This window comes from Barbatula barbatula (genome assembly GCF_947034865.1).
Source record: "Barbatula barbatula genome assembly, chromosome: 6".
Lineage (NCBI taxonomy): Eukaryota > Metazoa > Chordata > Actinopteri > Cypriniformes > Nemacheilidae > Barbatula > Barbatula barbatula.
The window spans coordinates 12,529,771-12,553,075 of NC_136765.1; the positions used below are offsets into that span (position 1 = coordinate 12,529,771).

The 23,305-nt window shown below is 40.1% G+C and overlaps 1 protein-coding gene across 3 annotated transcripts in view; it reads left to right on the forward strand.

The window, feature by feature from the left end:
- The first annotated feature begins 954 nt into the window (after positions 1-954).
- Positions 955-23,305, forward strand: part of dnmt3ab (DNA (cytosine-5-)-methyltransferase 3 alpha b) — a 38,460-nt gene continuing 16,109 nt past the window's right edge. Inside the window, exons 1-6 of one of the 3 annotated variants that reach the window (XM_079459132.1) lie at positions 955-1,101; positions 2,885-3,044; positions 5,512-5,616; positions 11,151-11,481; positions 17,886-17,932; positions 18,449-18,595. In XM_079459132.1, the coding sequence (XP_079315258.1) occupies positions 2,967-3,044; positions 5,512-5,616; positions 11,151-11,481; positions 17,886-17,932; positions 18,449-18,595 (708 nt within the window). In that variant the 5' untranslated portion in view covers positions 955-1,101; positions 2,885-2,966. Of the gene's footprint in view, positions 1,102-2,884; positions 3,045-5,511; positions 5,617-11,150; positions 11,482-17,885; positions 17,933-18,448; positions 18,596-21,563; positions 21,616-23,305 lie in introns of those variants that run through there. The other 2 variants (XM_079459133.1, XM_079459134.1) reach the window with 2 other exon arrangements.

Genomic DNA, 23,305 nt, shown 5'->3' on the forward strand with positions numbered 1-23,305 from the left:
TAAAATGGCCGGTGCTCTTTTAGCAATAATTTGTATAACATATCAAACACTAACTGTCAAGTTTAACATAAGCTACTTTACATTACCAACTAACTTTATATAATAGGTCTGCAATATATCTAAATGAATCATTATTGTGTTGTGCATAATGCAATGGTCTGCAATAACTGAATTACTTTCCTAAAGTTATGTAAGTCATAGTTTTAGGTTGATGCAGATAGCAGAGACTCACGAGATGGGCAGCAATGCTTTTTTTGCCAGAAAATGTCCATTCATTCTTTTACAAGGAGAGCATATAAACATTTTGTCAACACGCTAAACAGTACCGTTAGTTTACAAGGCCATGCCACAAGGAGGATTAAAGCTGGAGCAAGCAAGGGAGAGAATGAACAATACGATTTAGACAGTTGGTTAGTCAAATAAATGCGTAACAGGTATGTTTTGACCTGTTTTTTGAACGTTTTGAAGGATGCTGCAGTTCAGGAGGAGGCTGACAGCTCATCCCACCAGGGAACCACATGAGTAAAAGTTTTTGGTGCCTGGCTGTGATGGAACAACCAGGCATCGCTCATTTCCCAACCGAAGATGCCAGTAGGGGATATATGTTTTTTTTCTTTATAAAACTTGAATAGATTTTACAAGTGTTATGGATTCTCATATCACGTATTGTATAGCATGATGTAGTTAGTTACCGAATCTTGAGTTTGTCTTGAATGAAGTGTAGCCCCGGCCTTAGCACCCTTCCAAACCTTCTGTTAACTTAACCGTGTAAAACAAAACATGTGCGGTACATAAAAATGTGCTTAAAATGAATATTCCTTAAAATAGAAAACCTTTAACCCCACCGAAAGTCTTAAGGGAGATTGTGAACGGTCTCTCTCTGTCAAACGTAACACGCGCACACGCAGAACCCGACTGCCTCTAGGACCGCCGCGGAGCTACCGCCGGAGCGCCGGCCTCTGCAGTCAGTGCGAGCTGAGCATCTGGAGGAGAGCTGGCCGGCTTGGGAGGTGGTGGAGGACGGGTAGAGCAAAGCAGAAGGAGGATCCGGGAGTCAGCGAAAACAAAAAAGGGGGTCAGGCCTGGAACTTGGCGAAGCGGGTAATTAAACGTTACCGTTGCGATCAACTTGTCTAAAACCTAAAGTCGTCATCGAGACGAATCTCCGCCGCGAGGTTCGGCGCTGTACACGAGGAGCTTTCAGATATGGAGGGGGGGGGGGCATTGGTTTTTCCTGCTCATGCAGATGTGCGATTATTGCGCCGCGATTTGCTCTTGAACTTGACGTCCGTTCAATTGCAGCGCGTCGCTTTGAAACAACGGCTGTGTTTTAACGTCTGAGTTAGCGAGCCGCCTTAAAAGACAGCATATTTTCCGGCATCGTATATGCGCATTAGGAAGGTTTATAACGCGCTCGTGATGCCCCGGAAAGCTGTCTAGGTAGGCAACTTATTACGCACTGTTATGTCTGTTTAGAAACCACTTTGGCCTTGTGGACATTATAGTCACATGTGTCTGAATAATCCGTGTAGGCGGATGATGTAAAGAGTTTTATGCATTTAAAGAGTATGACAGTCGCATGTGATCCGTTTACACCTTCTGATTGGTTACCTGTGACACATGAGGTCCCGAGGGCTTATAGAATAGTAATGACGCTTCGCTATAATTGACCACGATTTCTGCCAAAAGCCATAGTAACAGTTATTGTTTTACATTAAACACAAGTGTTTAAATAGGACCAAATGCGTTTTGGTGAGGTTTTAACGACACTAGTTACCACAGTTTATTTTAGTCACCAACAATTGTAATAGTAACCACGGGATTTTGGCAGAAAGTGTGGTTACCATGGTAATATTTATCAAGGGTTAATTCTAGAGTCGCCTAATTTATTGACCTCTTAAGCTAATATCATGGGACATTGGTGTCCTCATTGTTCAAACAAGCACACTGAAGCACACATGCATGGGAGTGCGGATATATAACGTACTGATCCCTTTAAAACCGCTCACGGGGAGAACATAGGAAATACCATAAAGCATAGAGGAGTTCATGTTTCAGCCCAGTGAAGGGTATTTGTGTAGCACTCGGGGAGTGTGTGCATCGGGTATGGGAAAGTACGAAAATATGGAGTGAAGTAAGAAAAGTTAGATCCGAGTTCGTCAGATCAGAAAGTATGTCAACTTCACACTGGTTTATAGGCCAGTGGTTCACCTATAGACCCGCTTGTCAGATGTTAGGCTTTAAATGAAGACTTTGGCAAACTTTTTGGAAGTTTGAGAGCAAACGTTTAACATTAACTTAACACTTTTGAGGGTATTTGAACAAACCTAAGCCGCAGCTGCTGGCCCCTAGATTTGCCCCAGGTATCTATGAAAGCAAAACAGGGCGTGACGCCACCAGTGAACTATGGGACCTTTTAAGTTATTTTCCTTTAATCTTTCTTTCTGGTGTGTGCTGTATTATTCTGACTTAGAAAAATTGATTATATGAAAAAAAGGCAATCTGAAAGAGCGGCGACATGATATACTAAGCGTATTAATATTATATAATTAATACGAGTTAAGTGTATTCATATAAATATTATTTTATTCATTTTCCTCATGTTGTTCCAGCATGACTTTTGGTTTTCTGCAGAACACAAAAGAAGATGTTTTGAAGAACACTGGTGCCCCAGCGACACTGGGGCCCCATTGACTTCCGTTGTATAGACACAAAAACACTGAAACATTTCTTGGAATATCTTCTTATGTGTATTTTTAAGCCAAATACCCCTTTAGTAATGATTACAACATATTTCTGATCTTATCTTATATCTCTATTTAACAGAAATGTTGTGTTTTGATTGTGGTGCTGTTTCCTCTGATTCCAATCTTCCTTTCCACAGGGGATCCTAAAGAAGGCGGGTCGTCATTTTCTCCATTTTTTTGTTTCGATCCTTTGACTTTTGCATTACAATTTTTTCGGCGATGCCGTCCAACACAGTCACTGCCGCCCCTGCATTCAAGAGCTCCGACTTCAACTGTGACACAAATGGGAATCAAATGGTAAGAGGTTAATGAGTCCCCGATCGCTGTGGATATATTCCCACAGACTGACCAAAAAAGGCATATAACCACATCACTGTTTTTGTGTGGCAGTAAAATGTTGTGGGTTTGGAAGCACTTTCCAAGACTAACAGTGTGTTTGTAGGGGCGTCAAATAATTAATTAGGATTAATCACATCCAGAATAAAAGTTTGTGTTCACATAATATATGTCTGTGTACTGGGCATAATCATTTTGTATTCATAAAAACATTCACATACATGCATATGTTTAAGAAAAAATTATATTTATAATTTTTTTATATAACTTAAATTATTGGTAAATATAAATAAATATATGTAAATATTTCATATCTAAATATGTATATGTGTAAATACAAAATTTATATGCACAGTACACATTCATACAGAACATTATGTAAATGTATTCTGGACGTAATTATTTACGATGTATCGTTTGATAGCCCTAGTTTTGATCAATAAAATCTTGAATGTAGACCACGCAATGCCTTGTGAATCTCAATGATGCCCGCAGTGCAAACGCCACGGGTTCGATTCCCATGAAATTCATGTATTGAATCCAGTGTAAATTGCTCTGGATTTAAATTGTATTCCTCTGCCCCGTAGAAGCCGTTTTGTGAAATTACAACAGGTGAAATATAACATCCTCTACAAAACTGGTGTCTGTTAAAGGTTTTTTCATTCACGAGAATAAACATTAAGTCATTTTCGAACATTATTTAATTCAATATATCTATGAATTGCAGTGAGTCATTTCCACATTGTCTTATGACGCTATCAGAAAACAGCGCAAAGAAGCTCCAGTGAGCACGGTTAGCAAACGTGAGCGAATTGTTATCCACCCGGTCTGTAGAGATAGTGTGTTCTGCGTTTGGTTCGAGTGTGTAGTGACGTGGGTGTTGGCCTGGGTTAGGACGGGTTGCCAAATGTTTGATTTACAGGGGAATTCATTCTTCTCCGCCCCTGCACCCATGGACTCGTGCTACGCTCGTAGTCCTGTTGCTTGGCAACAGCCCTTGCCTTAAATAACCGGCTGCCGACAGAAATAGAGCAAAGATGTAGACTGTGTTACCGAGTTCACGCAAGGCTACACAGATTTCTGTGCGTGCCCTTTGTTTTTGTTTGTTTAAACATTTTGTTGGTTTAATTGTAACGTAATGAAAACGTTGTGCGCGAGGCTGGCAGGATTTTTTAATGGGAAAATGTACTCAGATTATCCGTGAGGGGAAACCTTATAAGTATACACAGAATTTCTGTAATATAATTGACATTATTATCGTAATAGGCTGATGTCTTATACTCAGTGTCCTCACTGTGTTTTGAGCGTCATATAAACTTTATCCCCCACAATCAGGAATCCCAGAAATGTGCCACCATCTTTCGGCCATGCTGGACTTTGATGTAGTCATGGCAGACAGAGACACTATTCTCATTAGCATTCTGATTTAGAGTCGGTGGTTTTATTCACTACAGCCGCTTCATTGGGATCATCTTTTCTCCCCGTCCACCCTAGGGTGCTTGGCTGGCCAAAGAGTGGCTATTGTCGAGGAGGGTAGACACGGTTGTGTTAAACAAAAGCGAAGTGAAGAAGGGCAGAGAAAGAGCCAATGAATGTCTTTGTAATTGTGTCAAGAGGAGCCCCGAGTGTTCTCGCTTCTAGCACCCCTTCCTTCATACCCACTAAATAGAAGATGCCATTCAAACGCTGGCTTTTCTCATTATCTAAACAAACTTGTTGTGAAAACGCAGGACGGAAAGAGAAATGTAGAATTCTCAATTAAGCATTGGAGTGCGTTGGCGTATTTGATCTGGAAAGGTTAGGAAAGCAAAACGTACACTACAAATAAACTTGAAACAGATGCTTTTTAGACTTCGGCTACATCAAGAACATCAAAGGACATTAAAGCAGAAGCGGTCCACTCTTACGGGTTTCAGTGGCTGATACAGATATCAAAAGATATCAGCTGATTTAAGGCTGATATGTACGTAGTACAATTTACCAATAGGGCTACAAAATATATGTAAGAAAAATGTGATATGCAATAATTTGCTAAATAATGCCATATGCGACATGCACATTTCAGATCTTTCCACTCTCTGCTTTGTATCGACATAAAACTTTGAGTCATATACTTTTTCAAAGTATTAAAATCATTTAGTTTTTTTGCCAAACGATTACAATATGCATTTTGCATAAGCACATTTGTGATATTTCAAAAAGCAGTAGCAAATGAAATGCATGCAAAAATTTAAATATTTATAATAAAAATGTAATTCCTTCAAAAATGTGTAAACGCACACAGACACACACACACTGTCTACACTGATTCATCCACATTATTAGCATAAACTAGATGAAACCACATCGTACACCAAGTGTTTTGGAGGAGGTAGTAAGAAGTCTAGTTAAACAGTGATGGTAATCCTGCGTGTTTTTATCTGTTTAGAATGAGAGCTCTAGAATGGACACAGTCATTATTGATGAGATGCCCCCTCACTTCACTCCTGTCCGGAAGGTTGGACGGCCCAACCGCAAACGCAAGCACCTCCCCGTGAGTATTCTAGTAACTAAGCTCTCAACACTCAACCTAACCACAAAACACCTGACTTCTCCGGGGATTCGTTTTATTTTCGTCTATCCACCAGGCGCTAGTTTTGCAACTGGCGGGTAACAATTAAACAGACAAACATGTGACTGCTGGGAATATTACAGGCCGAGGGACACTAGGCTACTCATTTGTAATTGATCAGAATTAGAAGATACTGATTGGATGTTAATGACATCAGTCTAGTTGAGATACCTCGTAAATTGTTTCTTATCGTTTGTGGCATGGACATGAATGATATGTTATTGAAATAATATGGTTAATCATGCAGCTTGTAAGATAGAGATGTGCACTTACTTTTGCATGAGATCAAAGCTGTGATTTTCATTTGGAGAAGAAACTAACAGGCCAAAATTCGATAGAACCATTACACCGTGTCTTCACCGTGTGAGACACACAGCTTGTTCTAATGGGATTGTCCAGTGTGGACAAAATTTTAAATTATAATGGATTGTAATGTGTTCTATAGTCTCTTGCCGCGTTGCGCCAAGTCAGGTGTAGACGCGGTGATAGGCTGTGTGTCCACCAAAGTGTTTTTAAGCGATTGAAAAGGCCAGCTTTGGGTGCTTGACAGCGTTTTTCAGTTGAAATTCTTTGGTTGCTATGATGGGGAAGAAATGTGTTGTTATCTAAATTCACAAATAGTTAGGAGTAGATCACTTCAAAATTTGTCCCCATTGACTTTGCATGGTTAATTTTAAGTCAACAAAAATGAATATTGTGATAGCCTGGGCTATATGGAATTGAGGCTGATAAGAATAAGAATTCCTGTGACCTCGGGATGGGAAAGGAAATCACTTATAATATATATGGGACAGGAAAAAATGTCAGCAGGAGTGGGCGCATTTATGTTGATGATCTTGCTACCATATCCTCTAATATATTTATTTAGCGGCAAACATGCTTCATTTGAACCCTTTCTGCTCAACGAGCGCTGCTTATACCACCAAAGGCACCAAGAGCAGGTTAATAAATAAACTCAACACAGGAGTGGGAGGGGACGGGATGGGATTTTATCCCAGTTTTTGTGGGAATGGGACGGGAGAGGTTTGAAAATCCACTCCCATGTCACCCTCGAATATGGAACAGAATGAATATTTGGAGATAGAAATAATAACTCATAAACTGCATTGTTTTCAGTCGCTGTACACAGACCTTGACCTCCTGAAACCTCGGATGTCCAAGGTTTTCAGGAAATGAAAAAAAAACATGTACTTGTTAAACGATTAAATATTGTGTTGCACTTTTTAATACTTTTCATTGGTTAGATATTTACAAAACCTAGTAACAACTGTCAGACATAAAAGGTGACTAATAATAATGATTTATGGCAAAAAAATGTTTGTAAAGTGGAATGTGCCGGTTGGTTGATGTGGAATTGTCCCGCCCCTCCTGCGCTGTCATTGGACAACTGAGAAAAAAGTCACACTGACAATCGCAGCGGTGTTCCCAAAGTTTAGCATGTTTCAACCCTAATGAGTTGAAATGTAAAAAATAAGTTAAAATTCTGTAGTAGATATTATGTTTTTGTAATAGCTAACAAATGTTTCAGTTGATTTCCACTTCTACGACATTGTGTTTAAACACTAACACAATTTAGAGCTCTTCAACTTTCAATTGTTTACTTCTCTAACAACTTGCACCTTTCTGACAAACCGCCCCATTGGTAAGTCAGTTACTTTCCTCGTACAGTTCCTGGTAAATATCCCCCCCCCCCGGATCCTTTATTTCTGTGTTTGAACATAATCCCTCCTCTTGCATAATTAATCCAGAGAGGCCATGTCAGGGCATGTGGATGTTGAGTTTCCCCCACATCCTCTCCTCCTTCCCCTGGGGGCTTGATGATTGTATTATCCCCTCTATCCCGTTCCTTCAACAGGTTCTTGCCGTCCTGCGAGGTGAGGGATGTCTTACTCTGTGAAATGTAACCCACGTGAAGACAGCTAGAATAATGTTTGACACTTTGTCATTTCTCATAGAGGCGGCGATTGCTGATGTGGAGAGTTTTGTCAGCGCTCTGTGTTCGACTGCCTCCTTGAAATGTTTGTGAATTGTGAGGCCGTCATGCTTCTTGAGTGATGACCGGAAGCGCTCTCTCATTCCGCGTGTTCTTTTTTTCATCCTGATCTGATAAACGCATTGTTTTGAGTTCATATGCTATTTTTACACATAGCATTTGGACATTCAAAGCTGAGCCTTCCTTCTTTTCTTCACCATTTGTGTTACTAATCTTCTGTGCAACAGATTTCAGGACACATATGGAGGGATATGTTTCTGGGTCACTTCAGGAAGGTGCTAATATCAAAGCACACCACATTGTTTCGAAAACTGGACTGCTGCCAAAGCTTTGTTTCATGGTTTTCCGGTCATTTCTGTATTCGATTGAATAAAAAAAGTGGATTACGTTTGAGTGATGCTTGTCCGTGCAAAACACGTGTTGTCGGGGCATTGCTATGCCATTGTGTTCTGGGCAGGTTCTACAGTCTCCCTGTGGTAAAAATGTAGTTTTTAATGTTGTTAACATGTTTTTGTTGTGTTTTTAATATGCTTTAAAACAAGCCATGTGAAAATCACAGTCGCTCTTGTAAGTCGACAAGCTCCCATGGAAATGAATGAGATTATGTTGTTGCTAGTCGATGGCGGTGTGAACGTAGCTTCAGGTTTCGATGACGGTTTTTTTTCATCCACACAGGATGAAATGTATAGAAAGCACTTTTCTTCTCAAAAAGCTGCACAATTGGAAGATTTCCTCATTTCATCATTGGACATTTATGTCATGAATTACTCCCATGTTGTTCCAAAACTGTATAAATGTCTTCAAAAAAATATATTTGGAAGAATGTTAGCAACTATTGAAGATAGGAAAGCAAACAGTTCTGGGGCACCATTGACTATCATAGTAGGAAAACTTAAAATGGCAGTCAAAACTGCCCCAGAACTCTTTGCTTTCCTACATCGTCAACAGAGCAAAAAGTTACACAATCTTGTTTTTCTACTATGGTAGTCAATGGTGCAAGCCATTTTTCCAATTATATTTCTTTGTGTTCTACTAAACAAAGACGTTTATACAGGTTTGAAACAACTAAAAGGTGAGTTATTCATGACAGAATGGGTGAACTGTCCCTTTAATGCACTGCATATGGTGGCACCCATATTTTCCTCAAAAGCTACAAGCTTCAGGGGTCAAGAAAAAGTTTCTCGCACACCGCCAAACCAGCTCCCATCAAATGAACGGATAACAGTCCTCCCATACCGCCTTCCCTCTTCAAAATGAAATATGAGGTGAATGGAAAAAATAAACAGTATAGAAAGTAGAAACCCAGAAACCAACATTTGAGAGCAGCACGGTACAGTGACCCTGTTTTTAGTCAGAATTTCCACAGGCCTGCTTTGACAATTCAGACCATCAAATGTATGCCTCACAACATCTTAACACATTTAAACTTGTGACATAATAAAAGCTCAACTCCTCATTGAGAACAACTCAGCATCTGTTTCATAAGACGTAACATCTTTCCTGAAGCCACTTGGCTCACTGGAGACGAGTAACGTTACGTCATATCACCTTTTGCTTTCTACTTCACGAGAGCGGCTTTGACATCCCGAGGCAGCGAGGGAGCAGCTGCTGCTCTGAAGTAAAGAATGCCATCGTCAGGCTGACACTTCTAATCTCCCCGGGCTCCGAGTCTATCTGTCTTCGATTCACGTCGGCACAGCATTCCTCACACATGCTAAGCAGGTGTTTGGATGCGAGGAGTGATATATGTTTGATGTGCAGATTAACATCATGCTGGACAGGATGTAAAGACAAAGCGTAGGAGTTGAATATTGACAGCGTTGTTATCACCCATACGTGAGAGATGGAGGATATGTGTGTAAATATGTGCATAATAATATGAAAGACTGGTGTGGTTAATAAGAAAAGCGTATCTTTCACGTCCAATGAACAATCTTAAAGGTTTAGGGACACTGGTTTGTTTACATAGTAACAGAGGACGCGTGTGTAGATCTACATTTGACTTCCAAGCGGTAGAATGGGAGTGAATGGGCGTGATCGATCAAAGCACTGCTCGGCAAGGCTCCATGGTCTTAACAAAGGTCTTCCGAAGTGAATCGATGCGTTTTTTTAAGAGAAATATCCATTTTGACAGCGTTATTCACGTTGATGTCTAGATTCCGTCATCTCTCCAATGCGCTTGAACCAGAGGCGTTCCAGAGTGACGTTCCGGTGACGTATGCTGCATTTTCGTTTTGTTCCAATTGGTTAGTGTCTACTCTGGCAGGAGATTTTGTCACCGTCATTTGCCGGAAAAACAAGCCTCTGGTTCACCCGCATTCTTTAGGATGCCTTGAGGGTGAGTAAAACATGGTGACATTTTTAGTTGCTAGTAAAGTATCCCTTTAAGATAAGTGATTTATGCGACAGAGGAAGTGAGATCAGGACTTTGGTGGAAGCTGTAGAAGGACTAATATGTCATCACGTTTTCGCTTCTTTGCTGAAGGAGATAACGTATTGTAACAAAGATCCATAAAAGGAAGGAAGGAGGCGGGAACCAGTGAACGAAAACAATCTTTAATTTAATAAACATACAATTAAACAAACTTAAAATGCTCCCTCACGGTCGACGGCCGGCCATACAAACATAATAAAACAAAACATAAAGTCCAGGCCTGGTCCTCTCTTGCATTTCCCAGATATCGCTCCTCTCTTATGCTTCCGGAGCTCCTCCGTGAGAGATCACTCACGTGACCGACCTCACACCTTTCCCTCACGGCTCTCATCCCGCCCTGCTCACCACACGTATTCCGCACTCAGTAGAGCAGGATTTCTTTACCCACCTCCGAAAACATAGTTACGTATAATAAATTGCATTTCTGTCAATAGACCCTCAAAAAAAGTACACATTTGACCTTTAACATAGGGCATAGAGCATATGGGTACATGAGAATGAAAACATGGCGGATGTAGTAAGTCTGGACCAACACATACTATATAAAACATACTGTTTGTACGCTTGATAGTAGATCAGTACCTACTGTCACAGTGATTTCAGCCCATACGCAGCCCATGTTTATACTAAGCAAGCTATAGACTCGGCCTTCATAGTTTGTTAAATGTGTCACAAATTGTGTGTTGTGTACTGTATTATATAACCCTGTTAGAGAAGTTGTTGAATTGACAGCTGACTCACTTCCTGACTGACTGTTTTTTTTAACAATGTGGAGTTAAATATATAATGTGTTTTTGTTATAGTATTTTGATAAAAAGATGATGACATCTGTTTAGTATGTTTTCGTTACTTAATGGTCTACCCCTGGAATCTGTAGCAAAGACATCTTTATATGTTTTGGCATGTTTACACGGGTATAGTAAAAAGGATTAAAAAGGATTACACTTTAATTTAAATGCAGAGAGCTTGTATTATATAACAATAATGTTAAAGATGCATGACCGTCCAATCTGATTATGTAATTTGCAGGGCTACGGGCCAGTGGGCGGGGCCAGTCAGCACAAAGGGGTGGAGCTCCAGACCTCATTGCAGTCTCACAACGGAGATGTCGAAAGGCACGAGAACAAGTCTCAGGCAGGTTGCCACCCCACGCATGACAAGAATGCTGCGGAAAACGGGCTCTCTCACCAGTCAGGCTGTCGGCCCGAGTCCTCCTCCCATTCGAGCCTGAGCCCATCCGCTGAGAATGGGTTTGCCATCGGCGGGGACAAGCCGAATTCTGAAAAGTTGGAAGAGGACGCACTGCCAACTCTACCTCGCAAGAAACAAGGGAGACGGAAGTTAGAACGTCCGACTAAATGTGAGTTATGCTCAAGCATCATGTATCACAGCTAGCTGTCTGCTCATTGAGCCGCTTCTGCTTGGACGGCCAAGAATGTGTCACCGTAATATTAAAAGAATGCGAGATTTAGTCACAAATAAAGAAGTACTGAAGAATGGTTTTGGATGCTTTGCAGCCAGTTTTGACTTGGGAGAAAACAATTATTGATAAAAGAGTGCATTAATGTGTAAATAAAGGTAGTTATACTCCCAAAATTGCATTTGCAAACAAAAAACACCAGCCTCCTACGCTCTGTACGGAAACAATTTAGCAGGATTCTCTCTCTAGTGTAATGGTGTTGTCAATTATCAGACCCTTCTCTCTCTCTGAATCACTCTCTCGTACTCCCTCTCTTTTTCTGTGCTGGGTCAGGCGCTGACCTTCACAAGAGCAGTAAGTGAAGGCTGGGTAGACAAAGCTGTCTCCTGGCAACCCACCACGATCAGGTGCATTGTGTTGAGAGACAGCAGGTCTGTGTTGTTGCCACTCTCTCAGTGGGGGCAGTGCCAGGTGGATGGCACTATGCCCAGGGCTCATACACACTGATCCTGGCTCCTTCAGGCTCCTTTAAGCCAGTTTATCCAGTGATGATCGATACCCTCTATCTAATATTGTGTATCTGCATAGCAAACTATCAAGTCTAGACACGGCACGTAAAATACATTGATTATTTGTTATATTGTGTTTGATTGGATTCTCAGGCTGTGCTAACAGAGTTATAATGGGGCCGCTGTGTTGTTGGTTGTAGTGGGTGTTACTAGCGCTGGATGGCATAACAAATAAGAGTTTTTCCTGGGTCAAAATCGGTCTTTGTTGGTGGTTGACGAGCACAGTCATCCACACACAGTGATTATAAATCCTTAATTGATTTTCATTTACCAGACTTATTAATTATATGGATATAGAATGATATCAGTATCATAGAACATAGTAAACTATTATTACCATTATTATCAGCTCTTAATTTCACCATATACAATTTAATTTAATAAGCAGCTAGCAACCCCAACGTGAAACACAGATTCTGACTTTTTTCATTGTATCAGTGGCTTTTAATTCATATCTGTAAGGGAGAGACAGTTCAGTAACCGTCATGTTCTACTTTATTTTTCGCTGCGCACACCGATCAGCATGTGATATCAAACATCTGTGAGAGCGTTTGAAGAAGCATGCGGAACAGTCTGTTAACAGGATAACTAAACTCACTTACTAGACAAATATGACAAGACTAACCGACACTCAATTTAAAGACACAGGGCAAGGTAAAGTCCGGGGCAAGCTAATCCAGAAAAAGAAGACTTCCCACGAGGGGGCAAAAGTAAAAGAAACAGTTATCAGGGGAAGGTTATACGGGGCAAGGTACATCAAACAGAGCAAGGCACATGGGAAGGACACGAGCAAACATCACTAGCACAGGACAATAGACACAAGGGCATCTTAAAAGGGAGACTAACAAGAGGGATAACAATGGACAGGTGGGGGTAATGAGACACATGCGGGAAGCTTACAAGGAAACGAGAGGGGCGAGACCGGAGAGAGCGCATGTTATGTCAGAACCGACAATAACATACTTTTCTCCACATAAAACATGATGCCCTGCCAAGACTCTGCCACAAGTCTAAGAAAGATATGACATGATGTGGCAGAATCATGACAACCCAAACGTTAGCTGTTATAAATTGCACTGTAACCCACTGCTTCCTGTGGCTTATAGCTTTAATAAAATGCAGTCATTGAGTTTAACAGGCATAAAGAGGGCAGCTCTCTGGTCCTGATCAGCGTGTAGGAGCAGATCACGCTTTTGTGCATAATGCTGATCGGCTTTGCCAAGCACAGAACAATAAATCTCATCAAAGCTCGACAGTCAGCCAAACACCACCTCTGCTAGCGTAACACAAATCAATACTAATCTCAAAAAGATACAAGTTGTTTGTCTGTCCTTTATTCAAGCTAACCCAAGATTTTATTGATTCAATGAATTCAACATTCTGAAGTGAAAAAGATCAGGCTGTGATTGACAGAGATTAAACAGATCACCGGTGCCTGTGTGGTTTTTATTCCATCCACCTAGAGGGCACAGGAAGGATTTCAGTTCACTGGAGAGGAACTAACCTCACGGAACACGAAGACTGGCATGCGCTCAAAATGGCACGGCACAGTCTCGATGGGCACAGCACTCACAAACCCAGTGACCTTGGCAGTGTCAAAAGAACGATCCCCTTGCTCACCACGCAGACCGTTTGCTTATTCCCGTTGAGCGAGAGAGGAAGCGATATAAAGATTTGCACATGCTGTAAATGTGAAGAGGGCTCGTGGGTGAAGCACTTTTGTTTTGGCTGGGTGTGCGCGCGACACTTCGCTGGCAGGCTTTTGCAAGCTCTTGTGAAGAAAACAAGCTCTCAGATTCGCCCTCCCTGGTCTCTCAAGTGTTGTGATGTGGTTGGTGATGGAGCTTTGATAGACTTCAAACAGCTCTCTTCCTGAGGCTAGTGGTTATTAAAATGGGTGCTATGTACTTGCGATTGCTTCGGGTCAGTATGGAGACCCATCATAAATATGGTTATACCCACAGGCGTAGCGTTTGTGAGGATGGAGAAAGTAAAGCCGGTTACCTGGCCACTGGCATGATGTGTGCGTATATGAATATAAATATCGCTAGGGAATTCTGCTTGTTGCTTCAGGATAATGTTGCCCTTTCTGGTTGGTCTGGTATATTATTACACCTCGTATCCAACATTCATTTACCAGTAAGCTGACTCTAGATCAGTAACTGTGGGCAAAATCCTTCACTGTTTGTGGAAGCACACAATGCAAATGTAGCCTTCTTATTTCAAAGAATAAAATTTCTCATTAAATCAAAATGTATGTATTTTGGCTATTAGTATAAATATGTTAGCCTTAAGGATATCTGTAAACTAGGGCGGTCTAAAACATTTACAAAATTCCAATTTTCAAGATATAAGCATTCAAAACTGAAGTGTCTCACTTCCACCAAAATGGGTCAACAATTTTCATGACATCATCCTGCATTTCAGCTATTTTACCAATCCAAAGCACTAAAGAATCTACATAATCGAGTGTTCGCCCTCACTATTGGCTAATCAGAACATAGCACAAGAAATTACACAAATGCACTGAACAAAGAAGATTTTAAGTTACTTCAGTGGGTCTTTAACATTTTGAGTAGCTTAGCATGCAACATAAGAACTGCCTTCAAAAACCTCCCTCTTACAAAGTCTACATTACAGGTTGACACAACCACATTGAAAATCGTCATTGAACGATCAGTGACTTAAAAAAAACGTTTTAATGCTGTGATCCAGGAAAGCTAGAGAAGTATAAATAGTAGCGTATATTCTTCTATTATTGATTTGGAATAAAGAATATTACTGAACACAGATAAGATGACTTTGTGTCTCTATCTTTTAGTTTTAACGCATTGTACTCTTGATTTAAATTTATATCAAGCTGGCTTGAGGATTTCTTGGTTAATATACTGGATTTGGAGAACTCCTTTATGTGAAGTTTTCAGCAGTTTATATCATTTTAACATTAAACCCCTTTTATATGAAATGTAAGGAAATTAGATTTGTTTGTTATATGACCCTTTAGGATCCCACACTAGCACTAGGTAAAGTTTTGAAATTGCTCTTTTACGAAAATGATTCAATCGAATATCTGCTTATTAAATTATGTCTATTATGTAACCTTTTTCAAACTCTGTAAGCAGAATCTCGTTGATGGGGGAAAGTTGGAGTCTATTGTAGTTCTGATTCTGAATATATAGCTTTTGATCTGAATGTCATGCAAGTGTGCACCTTCACACAACAAATGTGATTTAAAAAGGAACGAGAGAGATTTGGGATGCTCTTTGAAATAAATCTTTGTATCAGATGGGTGAATAATTGAATCTGTTCGCTCATTTTTGCAATAAGGGTTTTGAGGGGCGGCATTATTGATGTGGTAGGGGACTGATGGCTGTGTTTTAGAAAGATCTGTTAAATATTGTCTTCCTCAGACCCTAGTTAGTGAGCTTTAGCCCTCGTGAATCATAAATCATCATGATAGCCCTGATAAGAGTTTCAAGTCACTGGTAATCGTAGCCTCTGGCTCACCTCGGCCTACCCTGCCGAACCCAGCCAAAACAAAGCTCTTTGGGAATGAACTACATCCTTTTGTATGTGCAGACATAAGGGTACAAAGTGTGGGGAAGTCGTCATAACTTTTCAGGAATTATGCTAGGATTTATTGCGGTGCTTTGCAACGTTTGGGAAATTAACTGCATTGAATTAGTTAAGAGAAATAGCTTGTCGCAACCCGTGGGGAAGTCATTCCTCAAAACCCATCAGTTACTTTGATTGTAATGTGATTATTCTGGCTGTACAGTAATGATATTACTGTAATACAAGACAAACACAGTTTTACACGCCTTATTGCACTCATCCAAGTACTAATGACTCTTGACTGTTGTTTTGTATACAAAAAGATTGTTTATTGGTTAATTGCTATTCAAATAGAAAGCACATGACTTTAAAATATTACTGTATACAGATAGAGAGTCAAAGCCTGCAAGGCCTAATGTAAAATTTAAAACAGTTTTGTACGATTACTCAATTTCTTAAAAATAAATATTTATTGTAATTTTATTACTTATATTTAATGCAATACTAGAATAAATGCTGGATGCCATTGTAATGTCACTATGTGAAACACTTTGATTGTGTGTGTCTATGTTAAATAGTTTAAAGGTTTAAAATTAATTGTGTAAAAACAGTTATTATAATACACAATATAAATAACAATAAAACAGTAATTGCAATAGCATTGTTGGAAAATGAAAAGTATCCGTTTATGTTACTTAACTGCCAAAAAAAGTTACTTCCAAACACGAAGATTAGTTGTTATACAGTATAATGTATTTGAACTATAATAGACTTAAAATCCAAAAGGATGTTTGTTACACTTGTGTATACACTTCATATTTCCATCTGCTTTGAAACAATGCGACATTGTAAAAAGCGCTATATAAATGAACTGAGTTATTACATATATAACATGCATTATGCTATTAGTCAGTGTTGTTTAACTCGTTCAAGTGAATCAGTTTAGCATATGCTCCACAGGGTTTCATCTCAAGTAGTTCTGCTTTTGATCACAGGTCACAGAGTAAATTCAACAGGTCACTGTGGGGAAACAAAGTTCCCATGTTGATTATTAACATTAAAGAATGTGCAAGCTACGAATACCAGACACCCAACCAGCTTTGTTTCTTTTTAACCGTTCAATAGACATATAGAAGATACTACCATTATTAGACATGGTGTGTAGTTAGTGTTGGACTGTCTTTCTTATGTTATGCTTTCTAATTGTTGTGGACATTAAATAATGAGGAGTGCTTAACATTGTATGCACTGCAGAGTATTGTTGTAATACTGTACATGAGAATATTGCAAATATTATTTATTAATAAACTGCATTTATAGGAGCAAACATGAGCTCTTTAGATAGAGAAATGAGGGTTTATTTTGTATTTATTATGTATTACACAGAGAACATCATCATTTGAAATACATTTTATTATGAGGATGTACGAACACTGGGAACAGAAATTCATGTTTTGAAACCCAAATACTCTGTGAATAAATATATAAACAAAATATGATTTTTTTGTAAGTCCTAATTTATGTAAAATAAATGTTTTTTAAGTAAACACAAAACAAAAATTCAAAGAGTTTACATTTACATATTGAATGTTGAATCTGCCTTTGCAAATCGTCAGACATTTATAGATCACGCTGGATCTGTGTGCACATGTTTAGAGACTTCTGACAGGGTGTAAATCATTGTTAATGGCGTCGTATTTAACTAATCAGATATGTTTTTCATTCGATCCAGCCAATCATAGTTTAGCTGCGTTCAACACTACGACTTTGGCATCATGTGATGCTCGACGGGAGGATCTTTTATTCATTTTAGATCTCAGAGGCATTTTAAAGGTAGTATTTTAGTGCCATAAACAACAAAACAGTCATGCTGTTTCACAGAAGCATTTTTCATTGGAAATATTACTGTAAAAAGCCTATAAAGACTTTTAAATAGCAGCTAGCATTAATACTGAATTAATATTCTTAGACTTTTCATTTGACAAACACTTTACTCTCTCACATGCCCTCTAGCTATAACGCTCTATCTAGTTCTCGCTTTCTCAATTATTTAAATATATAATGATAATGTTTTGTTTTTGCCCAAAGCTATTTCAGCAACATGTTTCCTCTGCTATGCAGAATAATTGTAAAATCAAATTCATTCATTTTTCATTGCAACAAATCTGGACTGAGAAAAACATCAGGTAAATGGTTGTTCTTGTGGCTGTTTTTCTCTAGACGTGGAGCACAAAGAGGACGAGGGTGGAGACTCTGCGAAAAATGAGGTAAAACTGTCTTCCTGTTGTGTTCTTGATACGTGTGTGTGTGTGTGTGTGTACAGTATTTGTGTAATATGTCTGTGGAACTTCAACAACCGTGTATTTACTTAAATTGCTCAACATCTCCAAAGAAAATTACCCGGCCTATAACCAGTTTTTCCATAAGCCACTTCATGTGAAAAAAATGGTACCCTAATGGTGACAAGACCCAGAATCAAATACACTTGGTCCTCTGCTTTAAAGGATGGTACCTATTCTCCACCGGCTTCGGCCAAATGAGAACCTCCAAGGTTTATCCATCCGTTCTAATCCTCTCAGCACCAATGAGTGCCGTAGTTTGAGAGTCAAGAGATCCTTGTCATCCCCCACCAGCCCATTCTCAAACGCTCCAAAATCATCCGGCGAGAATCGGCCTCCTTCCTTTCTCCATTTAGCATCGCCAAGACAGTTAAGCAAAGTTAGTGAGAGAAAAGTCCTTAATCATTTCCTTTTACATTTATTTGGTTTTGTCCCCTTAAACAGGGAGCTCGAGGGAGGCTCCGAGGGGGAGTGGGCAGGAAAGTCAGCCTCCGTCAAAGACCCATGCCCAGAGTAACCTTCCAGGCCGGCGACCCCTATTACATTAACAAGAGGACCAGAGAGGAGTTGCTGGCAAAGTGGAAGTTGGAGGTGAGTACCACTGCTCGCCACTGTCCCAGAGGAAGAGTGGTAGGGAGCCTGTCAGCATTTGTAATAAAGCAGGAACAATTTGCCAGGCGGAAAGCTTGCCGATTACACTCCAAGTGTATTTGATGAGTCATTTGATATCTCATGAAGGTACCATTTATTTCATGAGCCGTCTTGCTAGCTGCTGCTTGGATTGTAAATCCATTGGTTTCCTCAAAGCTGTAGTTGATATGTCAGAAGCATATTAACCCCATGGAGGCATGACGTTGAAGAAATTACGGGGTTAAATGAATTTTGGGGTGGAGTATGCCTTTAAATATAATATATGTGACCCTGTACCTCAAAACCAGTCTTAAGTAGCTCAGGTATATTTGTAGGAATAGCCACAAAACATTGTATTAGGCCTGTCAAAAGATGAAACCATTTTGATCGCGATTAATCCGACCCTTTCGTGCGATTAACTGCGATTAATCAAACAAGTATAGTGAAATTATACACGTTTATTTAGTTTAACGTGTTTATTTTAGTCCTGTCAATCGATTTTAAAAACGTACCAACTAATCACACACAGCTTTTATGTTGTCAAATATACTTTCACATTCTAATAATTCACATTTTAATTCTCCAAATGAATGTAGAAAGCTGCTGCTCTAAGCAGGTCTAACTGTGTGTTCACACCGCCGCTGTCGAAAGGGTCAAAGTGGCCTGAAGTCATTCATTTTCCATGTGAGCCGGCAGCGGCGCGTCTTGGCCGTTGAGGTCGTCGAGGAGAGTTGAAATCAGGTCAACTTTTTGGTATTGAGCTATGACGCGGTTCGGCGGCAACCAATTGGAAAAATCTGAGAGAATTTCAAGAAAACACAGCCTTTTAAACTTTGGTCTTATCCTCCATGAATCTTTCTTCAGCGTCAGAGCGATTTTAGACGCTCTCGATGGTGGCGGTCTGAACGCATCAGCTTCCTATTTTCACTACTCTTTGCATTCATTTAAGAATATTATTTAACTTTATTTAAATTGTTCAAGACTGTTCTCGTGAAGATACTAGACAAAATGTGAGACATAGTCTTGTGTTTCATTCAATCACGAAAGAGAACTTAATAATGGAAAGCCCCTTTATTCAGCTTTCATATAATGTATAAATGATTTGACTGGTTTTGTGGTCCAGGGTCACATATGTTCAGACTGATAGCTTCTTAGGATCCATACTATTGACAAAAAAAATGAATTGATGCTGCAGGATGGTCATGGTGTGCCTGTTTAGGACACAATTTAAGTCTTTATGCACTTCATTGATTTGTGGAGAATGGTATATAAGGTCAATGAGATGAAAGATGGAAATTCAATAGAGGCTGAATAAATGAATTAATGAATGATGGAATGATACAGAGATTTATTTTGTATTGCTGCTTTACAAACATAAGAGGGGGGTCTCTCTTCAACAACCTGTAGAGCACTCACCACACACCAGCTATAGGTGGAGAGGAGAGAGAGAGCCAATACAGTGGAAAGGGGATTATTTGGAGGCCATGATGGACAAAGGCCAGTGGAGGGAATCTGGCCCGGGCAGCGGGGTTACACCCCTACTCTTTACAAGAAGTGCCATGGAATATACGAGCATTTAAAATGTTTTCATTTTGTTTTGATTTCTCCAGATGTGTAGTTGTCTCTTGTATATGTTTTGCTTTGCATAGGTTACGTGCGGGTGAATATTGTTCTGATGTGATGCAGAAATTAAGGCAACAGGTTTCACGCCCCATTGGTTGAGTGACAGTCCAATTACAGGGGTTTTTGAGTAAAAGGGCTATAAGCGTACATAATACAAGGCCTACTGTAGTTAAGTATTTGGAGGAATGACTCTCTGAGGTAGATATGCGTATATTTAAATTTCTTGTTAACATCCTGTGTTCACACTGTTGAGAAAATCAGTCTTTTACAGATGGCAAAATCATCACACCTAAACAATGCTTTCTGTGTTTAAGAACAAGCATTTAGATGATGTATTTAGTCAAAATATTATGCCAGTAAACCTGGCTGACGATTTTTGTAACGTAACGTTGCGTACGGTGAGAACCTCTCTGTTACATAATGTTCTGTTTCTATGGTAACCCAAGGGGGCAGAGCGTTCGACAGCAACCCCCCTGCCCCCACGGACTTCTTTTCTCTTCCCCTCTCCACACCGCGTTTGAGGAGAATCCATAAAAGTGTCAGCAATCCCAGAAATATGGCCAAATTAGCAGGACACACAGTTGTCTCGTGAGCGAGCGTCGTAAAATTCCAGAGTAATAGGCGTTACGCATTCTTAACCCAGAGAGCTGGAATTCTCCGTCTTAAGCCTGGGAATTTTTTCCTCTGAATAGGCACATTGTGGAGGAGCGCAGATTGTAACATGTCATTTTCTTCTCAAAGGTTTGTACAGTCATGTTTTCTCGAATCTCTCGGGGTTGAACGCGACAATGCAGCAGGAAACTGCATAAGGGGGCCTTGCTATTTCCTTCCTGTGGCTTCAGGGCCCGGGTCGCATACGATCTGCACAGCTTTGTTAGTGTTAAAGGAGTGGAAAGGGGTGCTGGAAGAGAAATTGAACCCTGCCAGCTTTCACTTTCAATGCGTGAGGGAGATCATGGCTCTTTCATTTTTTTAAACAAGTACTCACAGCTACAGTAGATTCCCACCCCCATTCAGCACCCATCTCTCCTCCCCTCTCTCTCGGCGCTCTCTGCAGTGGTAATGAACTCCGTTCTATGGATATACGGGTGAAGATGAGGTTTACAGCAAATTTCCAACGCCACTCGCAAGACAGCCTCCTGGCCGCTAGCCAACATTCTGCAAGTCCTCTCTAGCCAACCAGAATTCCTGTTGGGAACCACCTGACCCTGAATTCCCAGACAAAGAAATGTTCATGCTTTCTCTTTTTTTTCTTCCTTTTACTTTTTTTTTTAAGCGAGCTTCACCAAGCCAAGAGTGGGTCAGGAAAAAAGCGTCTCACACATTGGATTTAAAGTGCAGAGTGCAGGCGTGTATGGGTAGGTTGGCTGGCTTGTTTGTTGTTGATAGCGCAGGGGACGGTGTGCATGTCTGAGTAGAGTTGCTGGAGGAGGAATATGCTGACTTAAGGTATTTCAAGGAGACTTGTTACGGACCATCTGCCTTAAAGGAAACCTGTCTCTTTAAAACCAGTGCGCCGGACCGGGCTCAAAACATATTCTGGAGTGCACGACGAAATGGTTTGCTTGAAAAGAATCTTTATAGGCTCTTATGTCATGACATTGGGATTAAATAGAACTGAATGTATTTTCTGTTTTATTACCTCTGCAGAATGTTTTGTGTGCATTCGGTCGAACTTTGGCTTTGTTTACGATTGAAAGTTTAAAGGTCGTTTTTAAGAGTACTGTTATCTGAACGTGCACTTTTGGGGTTCTTTTTGCATTCAGGCTTGCAGGAAGTAACACTTTACTTCAAAGGAACTGCTTTACAGTAGTTTTGAAGGTAAAAGCAGAACATTTGCTTTTCTCAGTATGTCAGATTTGAGTATGCAACGTACGCGCATAAAACTAGCAGCAGTTGTCGCTTGTGTTGAAACGGAAATGCGGTGCGTGTCTTTTTAAGGATATGCAAATATGAATGAACCGAGTGAACCCGAGGACCGCGTGTGATTAGCGCGCTGCCATGGTTCACTCTAACTGAGTCAAGGCTGCAGACGCATGCAGGCAGACTTTTACTGTTTTTAGTAACAACAGCTTAGCTTTCGACTCCACGAATCCACAGTGTTGAGCGAAATAACAGATTAAAGATGATAAAGATGGAAGGTTTCGAAAAGCTTCAACATCAATGCACTCATTTAGCATTCCTGCTCCGAGGCTCTGCAGTCTTGTTTCTAATTACTGGAGCCATTTAATGGACCCAGTGCAGTCGCAAATAAATGCGTCCTGTAATCTTTATACAAAGCAGACAGGCTTTTCTTGCAAAGTCACATAAAAAAATGCGATTGTCACATAGTGATGAAAGAAATAGGAATGGCATTTGAACTGAATTAATCCTAATTGTTTCCTCACATTGCTTAAAGTTAGGGGAAGATGTGTTATTTATTTGCTTGGAGGCAGTTTATATTGGTTTCCTTATGAAAATGACCAAAAAAGGATTTTATTATAGTAAAAGTGTAAATCCATATTTGCTTTAAGTGGATTGCTTACTGTGTAGTTTGAGTGTAGTTTTACTACGAATAGTAAATTACGGTTCCTGTAGCGAGACGGGAAATTTGTGGTTACTATGGAATCACTACGATTGGCATGTTAAACTGTGGTTTCATTTTTGTAAGGGTTTAAATGCACAGGGATTCTGCTTCAGTTTTATTCAGCAGTCTGGTTTATACACTTACAAATATATCGTTTACGAACAGCACACATTCAGATGAACAAACACGCATTGAAGACTTTTATACAGCTTGTGCATTAAGTGGTTGGAATTGACTGATACTTACTGTAATGTACATCCTCATGGTCGGGATAAGGAATTTGCCAAAGGTGTTTTCTTGTGAAAGAGCCCTGTTGAAAAAAACAGCATGCTGGTTAGGTAGGTTTTGAAGCAGGGTAGCTGGTTCGTGCTGGTTTAAGCTGGTCATGTGCTTGTCCTTAGCCGGTCATGTGCTGGTTTGAGCTGGTCCTGAAACCAGCTCAGGACCCACTTAAACCAGCACATACCTGAAACCAGCTCATG